The sequence below is a fragment of the Aureobasidium melanogenum genome, assembly GCF_000721775.1.
Source record: "Aureobasidium melanogenum CBS 110374 unplaced genomic scaffold scaffold_2, whole genome shotgun sequence".
NCBI classification, from domain to species: Eukaryota; Fungi; Ascomycota; class Dothideomycetes; order Dothideales; family Saccotheciaceae; genus Aureobasidium; species Aureobasidium melanogenum.
In genome coordinates, this window is record NW_024470054.1 from 363,618 (window position 1) to 385,253 (window position 21,636).

Below are 21,636 nucleotides of genomic sequence, written 5' to 3' on the forward strand. Positions count from 1 at the left end.
AACAAGGTGACCATAAAAGCTGCATGTTGCAGGAGACGAGGGCCAAGAGACGCCAATCGTATCCTAGAAGCAGTATAACCTAGGACGATGGTGATATCTTGCGAGGGCATGGCCTCATGAGCCTTCCTTGGCACGAAGGAGGGTCTTGAGGCGATGACCATACTTTCTTTGAGGTAATGATAGATTAAGGTGCAGCTCCTAGTGTGGACGGCTCGTTAAAAGCGACTTGGCACGCGGGAGTCCGAAGAATGCACAGCAAATAGCACGAGAGCAGATCACAAAGATTGGTGAAAGGTTGGTAGCAAACATTTGATGGAGTGTAGATCAGGAGTGTACATGGTTGAGATTGAGACGCACAGTCTATCTCAAGTCTTGGCTGGGGACTGATAAGGAAGGAGACAAGCACTTACGCACGACCGGTTCTGTTGGACAAGACGCTTGACAGGAGCTATAGCTGCACAATGAGCGGCATGCTATTGCAAGCTTTGCTTTACGCGAAGCAATGTGGTGGCGATAGAAGCATTCCTGTCGCCGGTCGAGGAAGAGTGGGCAGCGCATGCTTGATGTTGAAGCGGGAAGCCCCGATCCTATATGCACGCTCTCTAGGCTCGTAGATCGGTGGCGCATGTGCCTGGCGATGCGAAAGTATCTGGAGATTGGATAGACGCACGAGCAGAGCTCATCAGACATGCCTCCTGATTCTTGGTGCGATGGTTCGTCGTGGTCAGACACGAGCACAAAGGTGCTTTCGCTGCGCTTGCTGTTCTCTTCAAGCCGTCGTCGGATTGACGTCTTGAAGCTCGGGCCAGTCTCCCCGCGATGGGCATTGCGGGTGCCCTCGAGCTGGAGGTCCTTCGCAGCAACAAGTCACTGTCGGCGGCAAGACCGTGTGCTCTCGACGCAATATGGGGGGAAATGATCCAGCAGCCATCTTGGCGATATGGGGTAGCCACTACTGGTACACTTATTACGAGAGAACGACAAGTGGCATTCTTCACCGTTGACGTCTTCGCCTATGAAGACAACGCCAACGACATCATTACTGGCATTCTTCACCATACTGCTCTCATCATTGCAACATATCAACGCCGACATGCCGAACTTACAAGCCTACCACAAGTTCATCCTCTACGACTATGGTCAAATCTCAGTACGGGTCTTTCAAAGAGTACAACACTTGAGACGATTGAGGAACGGTGAGATTTCCGACGAGCGTCTGGAGCATCAGCTTGTCCAAAGTCTCCGGATGTTGAAAGGTAGACCATGAGGCCTGCTGGAAAGTAATGCTCATACTCAACACAGTCTTGGAAAACATCTGGTTTCATTTGTGGTCTTTTATGGTCTTCCTGGAATGCAGGCACATCAGCATCGACCGTATGCTTGGATGAACATTCTCATGATCATTGTCAACAAGCATCGGTGTCACTCTTGGCAACACTTCTCCTTACAGACAATCTCTACATCGGCAATTATCAGGGACGCTCATCGACTGACCTCAGGACACCGTCAATGCAAACCCGTCGCCCGCTTCGTCTTGTACCCTAGCTTAGGAGGTGATTTGCATCAAGGGCGAGATGGCCGAGCGGTCTAAGGCGCCAGCTTAAGGTTCTTCCAATACGCTGGTCCGAAAGGGCGTGGGTTCAAATCCCACTCTCGTCAACATCCTTTTGCTTTTCAACGGTACAAATGCTTGCAAATGAAGAAGATGGCGGAACGGATCGAGAAGCAAATTTTCGTCGACTCGGACATGAAATTTGTGGACCCTTTTTTTGGCGTGAAGCTATCTGCATAAACGGGCTTGGCGTTTTGTGGATATGCATAACTTCATGTTTCTGGGAACACCCTGACCGAACGATCTCATCCTCATCACTGACTTTACTGCTGCAGGAGTTGTTTGTTTGTTCATTTCGCATGTCGCAGATTCATGAAGTCAAGTTATTGGCAACATGTCCTAATACTAAATTGGTTGGCAATTCGAACAGATGCTTCCGACAAGGAACATCATCAACAGGGCAGCACAGAGACAAAAGTTCTTTGGAACACACTCCAAGGCTGAATCGATGACATTCCATCAGGTCAACTTGCCATTAAAATTGGGCATTCACTCTTCTAAGCAATCCATTGCCTCTATTGCAATAGTAGGCAAAAGGCTCGGACAGATAATCTACACCTGCAGATTACTGTTGGAATCCCTGATCTGGCAGATTCAGTTCTTTCTAACACCATTCGTCTTCCCATACTTGTAAACTTTCTTGTCCATACTCGGACCAATGAACAACCAAGCGACTGAAGTTATCCAGCTGAATAGCGTCTCTCTCAACTTTGCATCTCTTGGGCTACTCCCCAGCGCACTGGCTCTCATCGCGTGGCCGACAAGCTGAGTAGTGATCAGAAATTTACCTTTCTCGAGGCCTCTGACTGCCGCTGCCGCAACCTCATCTTCAGTCTGGGCGATATCACCCTCCTCAAGGATCTTTGTGATTTCATGCTTGATCTTTTGCTCATTCTCATACCCAGGACTAGTGATTGTGCCCGGACAGACGCAATGAATCTCGATAAATGGAGAAGAAGTCCCTGTGGCACTCTCACACATAGCACCATTGTACAGGTTGAGCTCAGAGCGGAGTGTGTCCGCCAACGAACGCATGGCAGATTTGGCAGGTGCATACGGCGCATAGCCTGCAATACCTGCAAAGCAGATCACGCTCGAAGTCATGATGAAGTGCCGTGGCTTCGTGACACCTGCCGTCTGAGGTGCAGCAAGCCAGGTCTTCAAGGTTGTTTGAGCGAGATATGCCGCCGCCCAGTAATTAATATCCATCTGTGATCTGAGCACGTCGACAGGGGTATCGATGAAGAGATCAGGATGAGCCATTCCTGCATTTGCCCAGACCACATCTGGTGGTATACTATTGTTCCACACGGTCACTTCTCTTATGATCCGATCATTCTCTTCAGCGATCGTAACATCCGCGCTGATGGCATGGAACCGCTGAGTCTGTGGGGTTTTGGCAGCGGCCTGCGTAAAAGTCAGATATAGAAATATTGGTCGCGCAAGTCATGTACACTTATGTATGTTAACGCAGCTTCGAGCTTTTCTTGGTCTCTCGCAACAATGACAATATGTGCGCCTTTCTGAGCCAAGAGTTTTGCCAGTCCTCTTCCCATGCCCTGAGAGCCGCCAGTGATGACCACTGTCTTTGATTGCGTGTCAGCTAGTAAGATCATGTATCAAGCAGTTTTCAACGCACTCGGCCGTTGACATCAAAGTTGTTCTGTTTCCAGCCGAACCTCATGTTGCGTAGATTTGTGATGTGTGTGAGAATGCGTTCTTGGTTCTGTTGGTAAGACTTAACAATAAAAGCAAGGCAGTTTTGTACTTCGGTAATCGTCTTCTTATACAGTGGTGTTAAGGCATCCCGTGCATATAACAATCACCTGTGCTGATGCTATGGAGCGTAGGATCAGCACTATAAGCCGCCGTAAGCAATGATTCACTCAAGGTACAGTCTGTCCAATGGGGCAACGCGAATAAATTAACATCAGGGTTTTCTCTTCCAGCGCCTTGTCTACCGGATTGCCTCTGTTTTTGTTACCTTATAAAGCACTTCCACCCAACCTGTACAGACATCAGGAATGCAGTATGAGCTAGATATGGAGTATCTTGCAATGTGTGTTACATGGTGCACCCTGGCGTTTATGGGACGTGGCTCAACACAATCTTTTTTTACAGGCTTATATAGGATGTTTCTGCATCCGTTAAATGGTGTAAGCAGGTTGTCGAGTTCGTTGTGATGGGAAACTACCTGCTGTAGCTCGGGGGCCGGTCCCCGAGATACAATGCCGATCCCTGCCTATTGGGGTATACTAAGTACCGAAAGCGCTCCTTACCACCAAACTTGGTATCTAAACATCATCTACATCATGGACAACTATCATCTTGAATCTGCACATAAATACCAGCGGATTGCTCTCTGCTTTTTCACAGTCCACCATGTATACTCTACGGCAAAAATCGTTACTTCATAGCCCATCTCTTGGTTCAAGGACAAAAGCTATTGTTCTTATACCTGCAACGAGAAGATCAAACACCACCTCTAGGTCTACAGTCAATGTTATTTTCAGCAACAGACACTATTCCTCACAAGTCAGCACTCCTAGACCGAAAGGCTCAAAAATACACCATATTCTCATCGTCGGCGGCGGCCCAGCAGGCTCAAGCACCGCCTTCTGGCTCGCAAAAGCAGGCTTCAAAGTAACAATCGCAGAACGCTCAACCATACCTCCTTATGGCCAAGGCATCGACATCACAGACGAAGCAGTCGACATCGTCAAGAAAATGGGCTTGTGGGAAAAGATAAAAGAGAACACGACTGGAGAAAGTGGCTTTGCTTTGCTGGACGATGCGGGTAAGGAGACTGGGATGGTTGGGACCAATCCTGCTGATCAGAGCAAGTCGGCTTTTTCGCCTACTAATGAGATTGAGGTGTGTAAGACAAGATGTTCGGAGGAAATAGTTATTAATTTGGAAATAGATTATGCGTGGGACTTTGACGAACATCTTCATGGATGCTGCAAAAGAACAAGGTGTGAAGTATAGATATGGGCAAGTTTTTCTTATCTTTACGTCCCCAACGGGATTTCTCTAACTATCTGCTAGATGCACAGTAAGCAATATGCAACAAGGCACATCCTCCGCGATAGCCACTCTCTCAGATACCAACCAACCGGAAGAGTACACTGCCATCATCGGCGCAGACGGCGTTGCCTCTCGAGTACGAAGCCTGACCTTCGACAAAACAACAATCGAGAACTGCTTCAAGCAAACTGATACATATGTGGCCTACTTCTCCATGCAAGTCGATCCCAAACACCAAATCACCCACTCTATCTTGCAACATGCCAACAAAGGACGTGTCATGTGGATGCGGCCGATCGACAAGACTGGAAGTCGAGCTTCTGGATATCTGATAGTCACAACAACCGATGCTGCAGATTTGCAACAAGTAGCCAGACATGGAAATGTAGAGCAACAGAAAGCTCTTTTGGACAAGCGCTTCGAAGGCGTTGGTGGCATCAAAGACAAAATCATACAAGGCATGCGAGAGTCACAAGATTTCTACTTCACAAGAGTCGTGCAAGTAAGACTCGATACTTGGCACACTGGCCGTTGTGCTCTGGTCGGCGATGCGGCATACTGTCCTTCTCCTTTGACCGGGCAAGGCACCACAATGGCTGTGCTTGGAAGTTACATTCTCGCAGGAGAACTTGCAGCCAACCCCGAAGATCCAGCTGCAGCATTTACCAACTACAGGAAGAAGTTTGAAGGATTTGTGCGAGAAAATGGTACCATACCGCTAGGAGGAAGAGCACCCAGGCTCGCCGCCCCTCAATCAGACCTTGGAATCTGGATTCTCAGGCTCGTATTTGGAACAATCGCGCGACCAGGCTTTCAAAAGTTGTTTAATTCTCTTCCCTCGCTGCCTAGCTTTGGTGGTCAAGTTAAAAAGTTTGAGCTACCTGATTACCACTTCCAGATGCGTTGAGGAGGTTGACCTTGTGATTCACCTTGGCGGGGCACGAAATACGAGTTTGAAGTTCTTCTTGGTACTATAGACCATCTCTGGTTGATACGGACGAATGTCTCTAGCAAAGCAAACAGCATAACTTCACTCCTTGTTACGTTCTTGCGATCCATGAACATCAGGAACCTGTGAAGTCGAATGCGATCCACCAGTGCGAGTTCTTCCAAACTCCATGAGTGAGGCCTCATTGGTTTCGCAGGCGCGTTTTCGCCATTCTAGGTATGACCCGATGTCTTCTCCCTCGAAGCTTCTTCTCAAGCCCTGAAACAAATCTCTGAACTCGTCGTAAGAGGGTACACCTGCACCCGCCATGAAAAAGAGGAATCTTTGCCATGCACGCCTTTGCAGAATCATCTGCGCCATATCTTCTCGTCCACGACGTTGAAACATTTGCGCAAACTCAAGTTCCTCTTGTGACAATTCATTACTGCCATCGTAATACTTTACAACAGGCCACATCATGCATGGAAAGCTGAATGCAAAGTTCTTGGTTTCTGTTGATGCCCACTCCCAGTCGATTATCCCGGTGATGTTGTAGTCTTCGTCGATGAGAATGTGGTCGCCCTTATCATCGGCATGTTTCAGGTAGAAGTGATTATCCGTCGCATTTGCCAAAAGACCGGGTAAATGCTCAAGCCTCCAGAGATGGGTCAAGAAGTTGTCAGTGGCAAGCGTGGATAGCTCTCCATCTTTGATCATGTCTATCTCATGTGTCAAGATCGACGTGAGTGAATCTTTCGAGGTAGAAAACGGTCCAAGTGACTCAAATGGAGACACAAACATGTGGTTCTGAGCGAACGGTCCAACCACTCCACCTTGAGAAAGAGATCCAGTCACTGGAAAGGGATGTTTCTCAAGTTCGAGAAAAACATCTGCAAGTTGTTCCATGACTTTTGTTTTCTGTTGGGCTGAAGCATTAGACCATTGCAATGGCTTTCCAGGAAGCTTTTCCATAAGCACATATGGAGTTCCAATTTCGGTCTCGTTGCATGAATGGTGAAACACTTCTGGAACTCGTATATTGGTTCGCGAGAGGAACTTTAGAGTTTCCACTTCACTTATGGAGATTGGTGTTTGTGCATCGTGAGGCAGTACTGTAGGTTCTTCAAATCTGAGTCGTGCTATCCAGACAACGCCGTCGGCGAAGCAGATGTCAATGTTACAATTCTGACCGCCTGTCTGATCCAAGATCTGCTTGGACTCGGCATCTGGTTTCGCCTGTTCACCGGCATTCAGGAGAGCGGGTATGGAGCAGGGGACATTGTCGTGAAGACGAGTCGCAATGGATCTGAGAGCATCGAAGTCGACTTTGTCAAGTAATGCTTGCAGATGCCCCTTTCTGGCGGAGTCGTATGCCGCGAAGAAAGCATCTGGTTCATTGCCCTGCACGATTAGAATTCAATTACTCTGGTCTAGTGGTGAGATGACACGAACCTCTGAAGGACATGTATGGAATTCAGGCGCCAGGTGTTGCAAGCAACGATGACTGGAGCATATCATACAGTCGCCGCTCCCACGCTCGGCAGGGCGTTCGCAATCGGGAAAATCACAACTTCTAAGTGGCATATCGACGGAATTGTTGTTGCAAGATCCGCCAAGTGAAGGCAAGGAAAAACGAGAATACGAGTCAAAGGGCCTTGGAATGCATATTCTAGCCGCAAGGCTCATCTTTTCCTACGTACCTACCTTTAAGGACCAGTGTGATCGTTTCAATAAGCGCCCTTGAGCTTCGCGTTGCGATACGGTGGGCGGTCCCTGATACAGAGGCGCATTCAGTGAATAAAGCTGCAGTAGTGGTTTCTAGGACGGAGATAGGTCAATTGTTCATTTCAATACATGTAAGACAGAAATCATTTCTTTTTTTTTTTTTTTTTACACTGCCTTGCTGCCAAAGACCTTGATTCTCGAAATACCACCATCGGGAATCATGACCAACTTAACGTAGCCATAAGCCTTGCCCTGAACCTCCTTCAACACATCTCCCTCATAGATATGTTCGAAGTCAGGACCAGTCTTTTGCGGGCTCAAGATCTCGACCCACTTGCTGCTATCATGAGCAGGAGCCTCTCCAGCTTCAGCAGCGAACACTTGCACCTTTTGTGGGAAGTTGCCTCTGAAGTGTGCGGTGTCGATCAGCAGTTTGGAGATGTGGCCAGTGGTGCCTAGGCGGATGATGCACCAATCGATGTGTTCGCCGCGTGTGCGCTTGGTTTCCCAGCCATCGCCCATGTCCTTGCCACGACCGGGGAGCAGCAGGTTGTCTTTTGTGCCGAAGTGCTGGTCAGAGCATTGGATCGCGACACCGCCGTTGACGGTTGCTGCGAGGTCGAAGACTGCTGATGTATCCTTGGGCAGGACAGCTTGGACATCGCCGTAGAGGCGGAAACGAGCAATGCCACCGTCAGGGAACATTTGCAGACGGATATGTGTGTAAGGTTTTGTGATGGAGGGGAGGAGCCATGCATGTCGTTGCGAAGGTCCACACTCCTGAATAGGGAGGATGGTCTCCCACTCCTTGAAGTCCTTGCTCTTGATCTCTTCTTCTCTGTCGTCGGAAGCAAAGCAGCCCTGCACAGCAACCTCGGGCGCATGGTTGCCATTGAAGAATGCAGTGTCGATCTCGACACCCTTGACTCTGCCGGAAGCGACGCCCAGGCGGAAGACTACCCAGTCAAAGGGTTCTGGGTTATGGCGGCGAGTCTCCCAGCCATCGTACCAGGCTCCTGAGAAGACAAAGACGCCAGGTTTGCGAATTGGTGCGGTAGGGGTGGTGAGGTTTTCGGCAGCTGCGAACCATTCGTCGGAGAAGGAGAGGATGCGGGAGCCAAGGGGTTTGCTGATCAAGTCGATGCTGTTGGAGCCGAATGTTGACTGAATGTCTTCTACGGGGATAGCCTTGACTTGGCCATTGTTGACAGTGTCGAGTGATTCAGTGTGGATTTCCATTGTTGACGTAGTGGTTTGTTGATATACAAATTATGGTATATGAGAAGCAAAGTAGTAAAGGTGGAGAGCAAAGAAAAGAAGGAGAGAAGAAGAATCAAGTCGGTGAGAAGGGAAAAAGACTGTTGGGCAGACACTGGTATAACTGCTTACTCGATGGAATGATTTCCTATCGAGTAACACCCCGCCGTATCTTTGGCGGCCTTCGCCGATCTCGCTGGCGCCCGCCATTCTGAGACGTGGAGAGGCTTCGTGTGGAGTGTCGACAATGGCAATCTTATGCGAGAATACGAACATCCAGCTATAAGGTTGTATTGCGAAAACCTACAGCTCTTAGGATCGTAATCGCAGCATCGTGGAAGGAGCTTGACTCACGGAGATGTATTTCGACTCATCCATCAACCTCCTTCCTCATCAAGCCCGTGGGCAGATCGACAGGTACGGCAAACTCACGGCCAACTCGCGGCCAAGGGTCGATAAAGGCGGGGTCACTATATATACCAAGATAGAGTACATGATCACTTGCTCCTGCGATTCGACTTCCACCCTTTGCCTACCCGATATTGCGAACCTAGCTAGCAGAAAAACACTATGACAAAGAAAGACAACCCCATCAGCAAGGTCGTGTCCTCACACCGTCCAGACCTGGAACAAGACTATGTACCTCTCTACAAGCATTTCCACGCAAACCCAGAGCTTTCGCACCAAGAAAAGGAAACAGCAGCAAAAATTGCCGAACACTTGGGACAGACATGTCCAGAAGTAGATCTCCATACTGGCATCGGAGGACACGGACTAGCAGGCGTACTCAAGAACGGATCTGGCCCTACGGTATTGCTTCGCGCCGATATTGACGGTCTACCCGTGGAGGAGAAATCAGGACTTGCTTGGGCGAGCAAAAAGCGTATGGTCGATCTTGAAGGTGTGGAAAAGCCGACTATGCATGCTTGTGGCCATGATATACACATTACTTCTCTGCTTGCTGCTGCATCTCTGCTCTACAAGTCTAGAGATTCTTGGTCTGGAACACTAATCTTCTGTTTCCAGCCGGCAGAAGAAAAGGGTCAAGGTGCGCAGGCTATGGTAGACGATGGACTATACGACAAAGTGCCTATTCCAGATGTTGTCTTGGGCGGTCATGTAATGCCTATGCGAGCAGGCACGCTGGGTACAAAGCGTGGTCTCATGGCATCTTCAGCAGATTCGTTGAAGGTCACTCTACACGGCAAGGGTGGACATGCTAGTCAACCGCATAGACTAGTCGATCCAGTGGTCATGGCTGCAAGCACAGTCATGCGACTTCAAACCATCGTCAGCAGAGAAGTCGACCCCGCTGACAATGCCGTCGTCACTTGTGCTTGCATTATCGCTGGGGATGCAGAAAATGTGGTTGCTGACAACGCCATCTTGAAACTGGATCTGAGAGCTGTGAATGCCGAAACTAGAAGCAAGGTCTTGAGCAGTGTGAAGAGAGTCGTCAACGCAGAGTCTATGGCCAGTGGCGCGGTTCAAGATCCTACCTTTGAGACAATTAGAAACTTCCCTCTTACCATCAATGATGACGAAGTCACACAGCGTCTGGAAGAAAGCTTCGGCGAGCACTTTGGAACGGACGATAACTCATACACGAGTTCTGCAGCAAAGCTTGGTGGAAGTGAGGACTTTGGAATTCTAGGTAAGTTTGACCTAATTGCATCTCGCTATTCCGACAAACTCTGCTATGTATGTCCTACGTAACGAGCTGACACTGCGATATAGCGACGGCGATTGGAAAACCTTCGTCTTTCTGGACTTATGGTGGTACAGACCCAGAGTTATGGGATAAGGTGGCAGCTGAAGGGCGTCCTGGAGACGTGCCTATTAACCATAGCGCCTTGTTTGCACCAGTGATCATGCCGACGCTGCAGGTGGCAGTCGATGCATATGCTGTTGCAGCGTTAACATGGCTTCTGAAAAAATGATGAGCTTGTGACATTAGCATAGTCTCAATCCGTAGGATGCTCCCAGGGCAGGCGGCCGACAAGAAGGTCCTTTTGACCGTAAAACTCGCTGGCCACCGTGACAAGCATGTCAATAGTCACACATGTATTAGTGTCAGGGAAGTCTTCTTGTTGCTGATTCTGCTTCTCTTGGGCCTCAGCTTCGATTTGTAGCTCGCGCTTCTTGGCAGCAATGGCATCGAGTAGATGGCCTTCGGTATCCAGAACCATGGTCTCACCCCCTGGCTCGTCCTTAGCAGACGTGATCTCTTCCTGAATCTGTGCTTCTACTGCAGCCTCGACCGGTTCGACTCCTGGTGCACCAGCATTGGTGGCATCTTCCTGGTCTGCATCGACAAGTCCGTCTTCTTCATATTGGGAGGCATTTTCTTCGGGATAGTCGTCGAGATGATCGTAGTCAGGGTCGTTGGACCTACCGTACTTGGCTTTGTGATGCATCATACGTACCCAGATGGCCATCTTTGCCAGATCTCGAACTACGCCGACCTCTCTAGTCTGCAACAAGCCAACATCGTCCAGCTTTGCCAATAATGACCAAGCCCACAGGCCAAGATTGTTTGGGATATTCGTTTTGCGGCAATTCTCCAGCTGACCCTCGACAAGCTTCAACAGGCGAAGGATTGACGGAGAGTCAAGAGAGGCCAGTTGAGCAGGAAGTGGAGTGGTGTGGAGAAGATGATACTTCCATTCCTTGTCGGCCATCTTATTGCCGAAAGGTAGAGAGATAGGATGCTGATGGTCAAGGGATTGGACGGCTTGGACCGAGGGTGATGCTCTCAAGTTGCGACGCAGTACCTCGAAACGGGATTTGAGAGAGTTGTAGAAGGCGTCTTGGGCCTTCATACCTGGCTGAACAGGACCTATTATAGGTGCGGCGATGGAATGAGCCACATAAGCACCATCCTCGTACCAACCTTCTTGGTCATCGTCTTCGGGGTCTTCCTCGTAGTAGCCGTCGTAATCGTCAACATGTTCTTCGTAGTCATCGTCGTCGTCGTAGTCAACAGGTTGAGATGTTTGTGGAAAGGGAGCACGAACGATGTGTGGAATACCGCGTGCTTCGGATCTGCAAACGTGTCAGATGAATATTAGGTAGCAAAGTGGCGGAAATGGCTTACCTGACCATACGTAGATAATCAAGGCCATCGTTGGCAGGACCGTAGAAGGGTTCTTTGTCGCGTGGATCCAATCCTGGGAAAGCGCCCACCTGGCCGTAGGTGACATCTGTCTGCGGACGTTCGCGTTCTCTCAAGGCTTCTTTTGACACGACTGCGTGTCTCTGATCGGGCGCTTGATCCGCATCATCGTCGTTGGAATCGCTACCATAAGAGACTTTCTGTCGTGGGACTGGCGGCGCTGCCTCTTCCTCAATGTCGTCGTACGAGATGACCTGCCGTCTCTCGCTCGGGGGCGCTCTTCGGGCGTGAGTCTCCGTGTTCTTTCTCTTCTTCTTGTTCTTGCCCATTGTTGGTGATGTTTGGGGATAGTTAGGCAAAGAAGGCTGAATTATTTTGGGCTGCGTCTTTGCTCCACACACCAGGTCGTCATCATCACATGCAATTTCATTTTGGCTTCTACGGAAACTTCAACCATCAACCACGGCGCACCAAGAGAGGATCTCCCGGTGAAGTATGCACAGGCAGAAAAAATTATAACAAAAGAAACTGGATGTCACTAAATATTTCTAGAGCTGCTCTTACTGTGGCGTTCAGCATAACTTCGTTGCCTGATATTTTCCTGACAACTCCTGCGCCTCAATGGCCACTCCATTTCACAGCTCGTCCTTTTCTGTAGCAGCACCGGCGTCACTCTCTGGCTCTGCCGATGCCATGCTTGATTCGATGCTCTTCTCCTTCTCAATATCCTCGTTGACATTGACGCTGGCAGGCTGCTCGTTAGCAGCTTCCTGCTCAACTCCACCAGTCTCCTGGTTGCTGCCCTCTGCAATTGTTCCTGCGTAGCTCTCCTCTTCTGCGTTTGCCACACCATCGTAGACCTCGTTACCGTTGGCATCCACCAATCTAGTACGTGTCTCGTAGCGTGTCGAGAACGAAACCTTGCCCTCGAGCTCCTTGACTTGCTCTTCGTTGAGGATGTTGCCAGCCTCGTCGCGGTATTCAATCTTCTCTTCGCCGCTCAACATGCGGTCGGTCACGAGAGCCTCGGGAACCTCCTCCTGAGAGAACTGGACAGCTGGAGAAGCTGCTGCTCCTGTTGGCTCGGAGGCAGAGATTGATCTTTCGTAAGTCTTGTACTCGGAGTACTGTCGGCCATGTGTCAGCTTGTTGCTTTTATTTCTCAAGCTTTGATGAATTTACGCTGTCATAGAAAGTGTTGCAGTCCCAATCCCAGGTCTCGAACAGCTTGGCCTTGGCGCAGTCTGTCTTGGTCCAGCCGTTTCCGTATGCGACGGGCGAGTACATGTAGAAGATACTGATGCTGAGGGCCAAGAAGATGGCTGCACCGGCAGTTCCGATAGCGGGGCGCGAACGGAGACCAAAGGCAGGAACGCGAGCAGTAATGAAGTCGTAAGTCTGACAGAGGGCGATAATGGCGAAGTAGAGAGCGGGGAAGTAGTGGTGCAAGAAAAGCTGTCTCTGCATGAGGAAGAAAGGAAGCCAGTGCAGAGCCCAGCCAAGGACGCTAGTGCCGACCTCGTAGTCGAATCTCTTGAAGGGCACGTTGTTGTAGTCATTGTAACCACGCTGCCATCTCAAGACAGCCAGTGCTTTGAAGGCAAGGTACACAACAACAGAGACAGTCGAAGTCCACCAGATAAGAGGGTTGCCAATGAGGTAGATTTGACGGTGGTCTCTGCCCCAGAAGTTGATACCGCGGCGAAGGATTGGCCATGACTGAGGTCGCGAGTCCCAAGCGTGAGACTCAACAAGTCCAGCGTTGGTGGTCCACATGACCTTCTGAAGCTCCCAGAACTTGCCAAAGAATCCAGGGTTGCGGTAGTTGACCTTCTCGGCATCCTCCTTGAGCTGAGGGTGGTCGTTGCTCTCGACATACCAGATACTGTTGGGCAAAGTACCGCCCTTGGCGCAAGTCACTTCTTGTTGCTCGAAGCCCCAATCGGGAAGCTTGACCTTGTGCGAGAACAAAACACAGCCAGTCATGATGTGAACGAGCTTGAACTTGGTCTCAATAGTACGAAGACGCTCCTTGGCAACCTCACCGTCGGACAAGTGCTTGACAATCTCAACCTTGAACAGATCATTGGCATCACCCTCGAATCCTTCGTAACCATATGCGGAAACCTCGTTTTGCCAGTCGGCATCAGTGACTGGGGGGCGGTGATCGTGGGAGTGGACACGACGGTCGGTAATTACGTGGTAGAGCTTGATGACTGCGCCATCTTCAATCAAAGTAGGCTCAATGTTGTCCCAGGCGAGGGGAGTCTTGATCTCGTTGCCCTCGAGGTCAATGGGCTGGGTCTGGTTCTCAAGAAGCCAAATGTTGTTCTCGTCCTTGTGGGGGTAGAGGGTGATCTGCTGTTGCTTGCTGCCAGTGGGGTACATGTGGCTGTGCGAGTGAAGGTAGCCTCCTTGGGTGTTGTGGTGACGGATGGAGACACGACTGCCGAAAGCGACATCAGCTGGCACATCCTGCATACCCTTGCTGTTGAGGGTGGACTGGAATTCGGAAGACATGAAACCGTCACCGTCGCCGGGGTTAACCAGGCAAAGGAAGTGGATGGCAAACATGCTCATGTAGAAGGAAACAGGAATGACGACCAGGCAGAAGAAACGGGCGAAGAAATGTTTGAACCAAAGACGAGGAGTGACCGTCTTGGTGTCGCCGAGAAGAACCCAGAGTTGAACGAGGGTAAGACAGCCGATCCATGCAATGGTGAAGAGTCCAACCCACTTGACACTGGCGGTGGCACCAAGAGCGAGACCACTGAAAGCCAACCAGAACCACCAAGTAGGGGTGAAAGCCTTGGAAGGGCCCTGTTCGTGCTGATTGGTGAAAGAGGTCCAGGCGAAAATGGTCAAAGCAGTAAAGATGACCAAAGGAGAGTCGAGCAGAATGAGTCTAGACTGGGTGACAAGACCGTTCTCGAACAGAATCAAGCCGGCACCCATTGTAGCTGTGGTGGTCTTGCATCCTGAAGCCTTGAGGGTCATGAACATGATGGGGATTGTAAGGACGCCCATCAGGGCAGGAAGAAGGCGCATGGCAACGTATGGAACTCCGGGCTCGACGTAGTCCTTGCCGATATCTTTGAAGTCGAACTCGCCATCGAAGCCGGCCAGCCAGCCAGCGAGTGTGATAAGAAGCTTGGCCAATGGGGGATGGACGTCCATGAAGAACTTGCCCTTGATGTACTTGGAAGCGAAACCACCGAAGCTGGGAGTGAACGGTCAGTTCTTTGCTGGAATTTAGCAGCATAGCTATGGTTGGACGTACTGAACTTCGTCAAAGACGACACTGGTGGGCTGGTAGATACGGAACAAGCGGACGAAGAGGGCGACAACAGACAGGGCACCGCAGATCAGCCAATCGCTCGACTTGAGGGTCGAGACATCGTAGTTCTCGACGCCCTCCGAGGCAAAGTCAGTGGGTTTGGTGATGGCCTTTGTGTTTGGCTGGCGCGCAGGGGATTTGGCGGCTCGGTTGGCCATGGTGGATGGATGAGAGACCAAGATGTGATTAGAAGTGGATAATTGTGGAAGGTCTTCGCAGCTTCCTTTGGGCGTCGCGGGGAACTTCAGTGCTTAGACTTCAAGCTCCATGCAACCGCTGGGAAAGTGCAATTGAAAGTTGAGAAATGGTACAAACGGAAGGAAAGAAGCCAAAGAAAGAAGAAGAGGTAAGACGAAGGAAAGGGGTGGGTACTGGAGATGCAGCTGAGGATTCGATTCAAGGGGGAGCAGAAACCAGTAGTCGACGGTTGTCGCGAGAAGCCACGTACAGCTCGGAAACGCGCCTTGGCCAACGAAAATAGGAGCATCAGCTGCATCACCGGCCGGAAGCTCTGGATAGCTCTTGATCGTGCTGATAAGATAAGGGAAGATCCGCAGCCAAGGCCGATCTCAAAATGTCAAGGCGTTCTGAATGTTACTGCGACGGGCGAGTCTCATGCGACAGAAGCATCTCGTGAAGGTCGACACTTTACTAGACCACTCGACGTGCTCGTTGTATCCCATAATTCTTGGACATACTTTACGACGTCTACAACAACCATCACTCACTTGGTGACCCATTTGCACGTCGTCGCCAGCGCGTAGGCCTCCTCGAACCCTTTCTCAAAATGGCACCCGCGCCGCTACTGGAGCGCAACGATACGCCTGACAACACCGATTTCAAACCTCCACCAGGTGTCATTCTACCGCCCAAGGAATTTAGAACACTACTGGAAAAGACTGCTGGCTACATCGTTCGCAATGGTCCTGCTTTCGAAGCACGTATTCGCGACAGCGCAGAGGGCAACCCGAAGCTTCAATTCGTCCTTCCCGACAACCCATACCACCCCTTCTACCTATGGCGTCTAGAGGAGATTAAGGAGGGAAGAGGAACAGATGTCGCTGCTGGCCGCGAAGGAGATGTTACTGCACCAAAGAAGAAGCAAGGCCCTGCGCCCCCGCCAGACTTCCACTTCTCAGCGCGCATGCCTAATATCAGTTCTGTCGATCTCGAGGTCATCAAGCTGACCGCCATGTTCGTCGCCAAAAATGGCCGCTCGTGGATGACCACCCTGTCGCAACGTGAGGCCAGGAATCCCCAATTCGATTTCCTTCGCCCCCAGCACAGTTTCCACCAGTTCTTCTCGCGTCTGGTGGATCAGTACACTGAGATCCTCAATACTCAGGGACAGCAGCAACAAGAGGTCGTCGCTGAACTTGAGAAGAACATTGATAACAAGTACCGCGTCCTAGAGAGCGCAAAGAAACGCGCCGAGTGGGTCAAGTACCAAGAAGCACAAAAAGTCAAGAAAGAGGAGGAGCAAGAAGCAGAAAAGGTCGCATATGCTCAGATCGACTGGCACGACTTTGTCGTCGTCGAGACTATCCTTTTCACTGAAGCAGACGACCAAACAGAACTTCCTCCACCCACATCGTTGAACGACATTCAGTCTGCATCCCTCGAGCAGAAGGCACAAATGAGCCTGGCGCCTTCAGGCATGCGTATCGAAGAAGCTATGCCAGGTCAAGAGACTTACTACCAACCACCACCGGCACAAATGCCTCCGCCCAGCTCATACTCGCCCGCTCCTCCTGCTTTCTCTCCCGCTCAGCAAACTGGGTTTGCACCACCACCACGTACCGTACAAGAACAAGAAGAAGATGCCCGCATTGCCGAAAGAGCCGCTGAACGACAACGTGCCGAGCAGGCTCAGGCTGCTGCAAGAGGTCAAGGTCCCATGCGCATTCGCAACGACTACGTTCCTCGTGCCCAGGCTCGTAGGCAGAATGCCACGACTGCTCTCTGCCCCAACTGCAAGCAACAGATTCCATACAACGAACTTGAGCAGCATATGAAGAGTATGTTTATGATTTGCCCTGTTTGCGCTCTTGTACTAACACGTTATAGTTGAAATGCTTGACCCAAGATGGCGTGAGCAGTCACGCATTGCTGCTCAGCGATCCAGCACCACGAACTTGTCGACTGCAGACGTCGCCAACAACCTCAAGCGTCTGGCGTCACAGCGAAGCGATGTTTTCGACCCTGTCACAGGCCAAGCTGTCAGCGACGAGGAAGCTCAAAGACGTAAGAGAATCGAGCTTAGCAGCTTCGACGGTGTCAACCCATCTCAATCTGCTGCTCCTGGCGCTCCTGGCAGCCAGTCTACAGATGTACAGGAACAAGTGAGTATACGCCTCCAGCAACTAGTAGTGCTTCGTCTGACCCAAACATAGATTCGCCAACTGCATCAAAAATATGGAAACCAATGAGGGCTTCCTATAAACGTCTTCCCCAGTGACCATCACGGAGCATGATGCCATGATATGATCGGAGGTTGAATAAATCGCATATGCCAAGGATGCGCATGATGGTCAAACACGTGAGGCTGATTGCGTTACTTTCACTCCGATGCTAAGACAATTTCTGCCTGAGGCCTTGGGTCTCTTTAGGGACTTTAGGCAAACACATCAAATGCACCGCAAGTGCTTCCGCATGACTCAATGAAAGAACCCAACCCGTAGCCAACACTCGTCTCACCAAACCTTCCACTGCGCACTTGAACCACATGAAACTCTTGCCTACGATCTACTTCACTCCAGATATGCTCCGCGTTATTGTCATGCGCTCATTGTAAAGCGCTATTGTCTGACTCCTATTGTGTCTTACCAAACGCCGAGACAAAATTCCGCCACGATCTCTCACGACTTCGTCTCCTCTTTTCCTATCCAGGAAGGATTGGAGCGACCACGGAATCATGGATGAATCAATGAGGCGTGCATTTACACAAGCGCTGCACAATAACGTTGCCAGATCGCAGAGCTCGCACAATTCTATGCAGGCAAATGCAGAGTCATCGCAACCCTCAGGACAAGCAGAGCACCGCACCTTCCATCCTAACCAGCATACTTCGAGTTCACGCATATTCACACCGCTACCATTATCATCAACCATTCCATCACATGCACCAGCTTTCACGCCCCCTCAGCATATGCTTCAAGGAAATACGATAATCAATCCTTGCACACCATCTCCAAGACCTCATCTGGAAGCGTCGACATTGCAGCATGTATACCAGCCTGCGCAACAGCAGATGAGTCCTAGCACAAGCCATTCATCGCATCTCAATAACACCAATCAACATATGTATCAGCCATCGCGACTGCGCCCTGGCGCACCTCATGGTCAATCTGGTCGTGGTCTGTTTCAACCTCGCCAACACCCTTATGCGGCATCGCATTCTCGTCCTTCTCAATACCCATCACCCCACTATCCACAGGCTACTTTCTCAGCTTTGTCGCCTGGCGACATCAGTTCCACGCCGCCCAGTCGTTCTGACACTCCAGCACAGAACCATTCTCCTGCTGTCTCGCAGATTCAGACAGATATCAGCCAGGAGTTTTTGCGTTATCTTCATAAATTTGAGCAGACTCAAGCCCGCAACACATCGCAACCACAAGACCAGATTGATTCGCAGACGATGTTGTCCGGTGGCACGGTGAACAGTCCAGTTCAGCTTCATGTTCATCACGCGCCACAGAGCTCGTCAGTCGGTATTTCGCCATCATCAGCTTCCCGAGTCCAGAGTCCTGCGCAATCATATGGTAGAATCCAGCCTCCCAGCACACCACAGGCTCCGCTGTCTAGCAAGCCGATGCCCCAGAATCTTATTCAGACGTCGACATGTCTTTCCTCTAAGACTCCAATCCCCTCACAGGGCAGAACACAGCCACCTATGCAGGGTACACCACGAACTCCGCACCCCGTCATCTTTACACCCTCGCGTCCGCCTCCAGCACCGAAACAGCCATCTCCTCGTATCTGGTGTCCGGATCTTCGAACCGCGACATACCCTTCTCTTCCGCTTCAGGCGCAACCCGAAGAAGAATCTAGCCACCCTCACCAAGCGACACTGGTCGGCAAGACTCAAGAGCGCGCTCTGGCAAACATTCGTCCTCAAGTTTTCATCGATTGCCTCACCATGGATCACAACGCTTGTTTCAAGCCCAAAGTGGCAAGAGTGTTTGACATGCTCTTTATGCAAGCCCTGCTGTTTCACAAGGATAATGTCTTTCTCGTCAGTGCCAAAGAACTGCAAACTCCGTGCTGGGAGCCCCCGCAGAGCATCTGGCATGCATGCGATCTGCACAGACCAGAGGTAGTGTCGCCCGTGCAGGTCGAAAGCCACATCTACAAAGCTTTGAACCTGTCCTCCGATCTCATGCCAGACGAGGTCGTCTACTGTACCAACCATGGACGCCATGATTCTGCAGTCAATCTTGTCCAAACCAACGGCAGACTCACTTATGGATGGTCAGTCGCTCTCTTATTCGAACTCAAGAACGGTACATACGCTTCTAGGATCAGAAGTATCAGCCCGGATTTGAACGTTGGATTCTTTAGTGAGAACAAGGTCCAGGGTCTCAACATGGATCCTGTTTGGAAGGCAAAGGTGCTGGAAATATATAAGTTGAGAAAGGAAGCATAGGATGCATGGTAGGGGAAGGCTATCCAAACAAAGAAGCAAATCTTCTTCAACAAACGCGGTAGCTTCAAGATTGGAAATTGGCATTGATCATGGTTTTGGGGTGTTTTGCAGCATCAAGATACCCTTTCTAGCTTTTCTAGCAAATTACACTACGGCTTTTCGGACTCTACGATTGTGCTTTTCGCGATCTTTGCCGCTTGCTCTTCTTGTTTTTGCTTCTTTGCTCGCCGCCATTTTATCCCTGACTTCATCAACAACAACATTGCTGGCGAGTAAGCTATCAACAAGAAAGCTAGTAGGGTATATGCCCATCCATTGCCCATCGCCTTGGTCATGGGTACGATGGCTGCTGATGTTGCAGCTCCCATTTCGCAGCGTACGATGTTGTTCGCTGCTGAAGCCGTTGCCGGCTTTCCAGGGTAAATATCTACGATCAAGATATTGTAGACTTGGAACGCTGCAGTAAGTGCGTAGCCCATGACAAACAACAGTATGATTGGTCCCGCCAGCGAGACATGTTTGTCCATGACCCAACCGTAGCCTAGGATAGTTAATGCACCTAGGTAAAATAGAGGCATCGCAATCTCCAAACGAGCTTTTTCCAGAGGAAATTCCGTCATGTCTTGTTGTTTGTTCTTGATGAATGGGAAGCCATTGATTTTGGCATGTCGTCGATAATTCCAGTCCACGGCTTTTCCTGTCGTGAAGGCTGACACGATGCCTCCGACTCCAAAGGGAATGAACATCAGCGCAACTTGCATGTCGTCAAAGCCATATACGCTTCGAAAGGCTGTGGAAGCGCCAGTGCTGACGGCATAGAAGCAAGACAAGGTTAATCCAGAAGCGATTAAGATCAAAGCTGACTCCAGGTCTGCTAGAACGACAAGCGTAGATAGTGGGTTCGGAAACCTGAGTCGATATTTCTTGCGAAGCTCCTCTTGTTTCTTCTCATCGACGTGCAGTCCAGCCTTTTCTCGATTTTCGTGTCTGATTTTGTCCGTGGGGTTCCAGTTGAGCTTGGGTGGTGGTATAGAACCATCGCCAACCACATTCCGGCAGGTCTCTGGGAAGAACAGGAATAGTGGAATGAAAAAGACTCCTCCAAAAGCCAGCAGAAACCAGAATATACCGTGCCAGTTCCAGTACTGGCTGAGCAAACCTCCTAGGATGGGAGACAGAGTTGGTCCTAGGATTGAGCTTACAGAGGCAAAGGCGACATAGCTTCCACGCTCAGCAGATGTGATGGTATCACCCACGACTCCATTTGCGAGTGCAATAGTGCCACTGCTGCCACCACTCTGCAAACAACGAAGAACCAGTAGTGCTGCATAGTTGTTTTGTAGAGCCAGACCAAGGTTTGCAGCCAGATAAATGATGAAACAAGCGATATAGGCTGGTCTCCTACCTGCTCCATCGCTAAATCCTGCAGTCAACATAGGAGCCAGTCCTTGTACAATCATATATGTCGTGACTGTAAGGTTGACCTTTGTTGATGTGATGCCCAAGTCCTCCGCTATCGTGTTCAGCGCCGGGTAGTAGATAGATCCACTCAACGGAGAAAAGAAGCCAGCAAGTGATGCCGTAAAAACAATCAACTTTTTCTGCGTTGGCGAAAATACCGAGTACAGGCCATCGTCGGAAGGCTGTTCGATTGCTGAAACAGAGTTTTGAATGCCTTTTTCGTCGGATTCGAGAGGTTCTATGGGCGCGGCATCCGGATCTGATTGTATTTTGATATTTTCTTCTAGAGCATCTTGCTCGCGTTGATGCTGTGTTGTGGTCATATCGATGGCGGGGCGATCCGAGTATCCATGTAGAATATAGGTAGAAAATGAAAGCCGATACCCGAGTAACCTTCTTCTCTCAGAAAACTCAAAGATGACAGGCTAGACACGCGTCCGGAATGTGATGTCGAAGCAGCGTAACCAACAATAAGAATAAAAAAAAGAGTCCTAGGCAGATATGGTTGTTGATTAGGTAGTCCAACGGG

The 21,636-nt window shown here is 50.2% G+C and overlaps 11 protein-coding genes across 11 annotated transcripts; 5 read left to right on the forward strand and 6 right to left on the reverse strand.

The window, feature by feature from the left end:
- Nucleotides 1–819: 819 nt before the first annotated feature.
- On the forward strand, nucleotides 820–1,200 carry M437DRAFT_62530 (uncharacterized protein; the record flags this gene model as incomplete). The annotated part of the gene is made up of 1 exon (XM_041024105.1): nucleotides 820–1,200. The coding sequence occupies one exon, from the start codon at nucleotides 820–822 to the stop codon at nucleotides 1,198–1,200; it is 381 nt and encodes a 126-aa protein (XP_040883339.1).
- A 1,006-nt stretch (nucleotides 1,201–2,206) lies between these two features.
- M437DRAFT_39406 (NAD(P)-binding protein) lies at nucleotides 2,207–3,228 on the reverse strand (the record flags this gene model as incomplete). Its single annotated transcript, XM_041020008.1, has 2 exons — nucleotides 2,207–3,019; nucleotides 3,067–3,228. The coding sequence occupies 2 exons, from the start codon at nucleotides 3,226–3,228 to the stop codon at nucleotides 2,207–2,209; spliced, it is 975 nt and encodes a 324-aa protein (XP_040883340.1).
- Nucleotides 3,229–3,994: 766 nt separating this feature from the next.
- M437DRAFT_71906 (oxidoreductase) lies at nucleotides 3,995–5,546 on the forward strand (the record flags this gene model as incomplete). The annotated part of the gene is made up of 4 exons (XM_041025756.1): nucleotides 3,995–4,040; nucleotides 4,170–4,486; nucleotides 4,536–4,606; nucleotides 4,661–5,546. 4 exons carry the CDS (start codon nucleotides 3,995–3,997, stop codon nucleotides 5,544–5,546), a joined length of 1,320 nt encoding a protein of 439 aa, XP_040883341.1.
- Nucleotides 5,547–5,669: 123 nt separating this feature from the next.
- Nucleotides 5,670–7,032, reverse strand: M437DRAFT_80810 (uncharacterized protein; the record flags this gene model as incomplete). The annotated part of the gene is made up of 2 exons (XM_041027423.1): nucleotides 5,670–6,955; nucleotides 7,020–7,032. The coding sequence occupies 2 exons, from the start codon at nucleotides 7,030–7,032 to the stop codon at nucleotides 5,670–5,672; spliced, it is 1,299 nt and encodes a 432-aa protein (XP_040883342.1).
- A 425-nt stretch (nucleotides 7,033–7,457) lies between these two features.
- On the reverse strand, nucleotides 7,458–8,531 carry M437DRAFT_71908 (Allantoicase; the record flags this gene model as incomplete). The annotated part of the gene is made up of 1 exon (XM_041025757.1): nucleotides 7,458–8,531. The coding sequence occupies one exon, from the start codon at nucleotides 8,529–8,531 to the stop codon at nucleotides 7,458–7,460; it is 1,074 nt and encodes a 357-aa protein (XP_040883343.1).
- A 588-nt stretch (nucleotides 8,532–9,119) lies between these two features.
- Nucleotides 9,120–10,489, forward strand: M437DRAFT_39266 (metal-dependent amidase/aminoacylase/carboxypeptidase; the record flags this gene model as incomplete). Its single annotated transcript, XM_041019980.1, has 2 exons — nucleotides 9,120–10,203; nucleotides 10,287–10,489. 2 exons carry the CDS (start codon nucleotides 9,120–9,122, stop codon nucleotides 10,487–10,489), a joined length of 1,287 nt encoding a protein of 428 aa, XP_040883344.1.
- A 24-nt stretch (nucleotides 10,490–10,513) lies between these two features.
- On the reverse strand, nucleotides 10,514–11,993 carry M437DRAFT_39155 (uncharacterized protein; the record flags this gene model as incomplete). The annotated part of the gene is made up of 2 exons (XM_041019954.1): nucleotides 10,514–11,594; nucleotides 11,647–11,993. 2 exons carry the CDS (start codon nucleotides 11,991–11,993, stop codon nucleotides 10,514–10,516), a joined length of 1,428 nt encoding a protein of 475 aa, XP_040883345.1.
- A 306-nt stretch (nucleotides 11,994–12,299) lies between these two features.
- On the reverse strand, nucleotides 12,300–15,159 carry M437DRAFT_80814 (dolichyl-phosphate-mannose-protein mannosyltransferase 1; the record flags this gene model as incomplete). The annotated part of the gene is made up of 3 exons (XM_041027424.1): nucleotides 12,300–12,791; nucleotides 12,847–14,884; nucleotides 14,945–15,159. The coding sequence occupies 3 exons, from the start codon at nucleotides 15,157–15,159 to the stop codon at nucleotides 12,300–12,302; spliced, it is 2,745 nt and encodes a 914-aa protein (XP_040883346.1).
- Nucleotides 15,160–15,788: 629 nt separating this feature from the next.
- Nucleotides 15,789–17,430, forward strand: M437DRAFT_39028 (uncharacterized protein; the record flags this gene model as incomplete). Its single annotated transcript, XM_041019937.1, has 3 exons — nucleotides 15,789–17,019; nucleotides 17,069–17,343; nucleotides 17,395–17,430. The coding sequence occupies 3 exons, from the start codon at nucleotides 15,789–15,791 to the stop codon at nucleotides 17,428–17,430; spliced, it is 1,542 nt and encodes a 513-aa protein (XP_040883347.1).
- A 485-nt stretch (nucleotides 17,431–17,915) lies between these two features.
- M437DRAFT_62538 (uncharacterized protein) lies at nucleotides 17,916–19,646 on the forward strand (the record flags this gene model as incomplete). The annotated part of the gene is made up of 1 exon (XM_041024106.1): nucleotides 17,916–19,646. One exon carries the CDS (start codon nucleotides 17,916–17,918, stop codon nucleotides 19,644–19,646), a length of 1,731 nt encoding a protein of 576 aa, XP_040883348.1.
- Nucleotides 19,647–19,795: 149 nt separating this feature from the next.
- Nucleotides 19,796–21,430, reverse strand: M437DRAFT_40167 (MFS general substrate transporter; the record flags this gene model as incomplete). Its single annotated transcript, XM_041020139.1, has 1 exon — nucleotides 19,796–21,430. One exon carries the CDS (start codon nucleotides 21,428–21,430, stop codon nucleotides 19,796–19,798), a length of 1,635 nt encoding a protein of 544 aa, XP_040883349.1.
- Nucleotides 21,431–21,636: the final 206 nt, after the last annotated feature.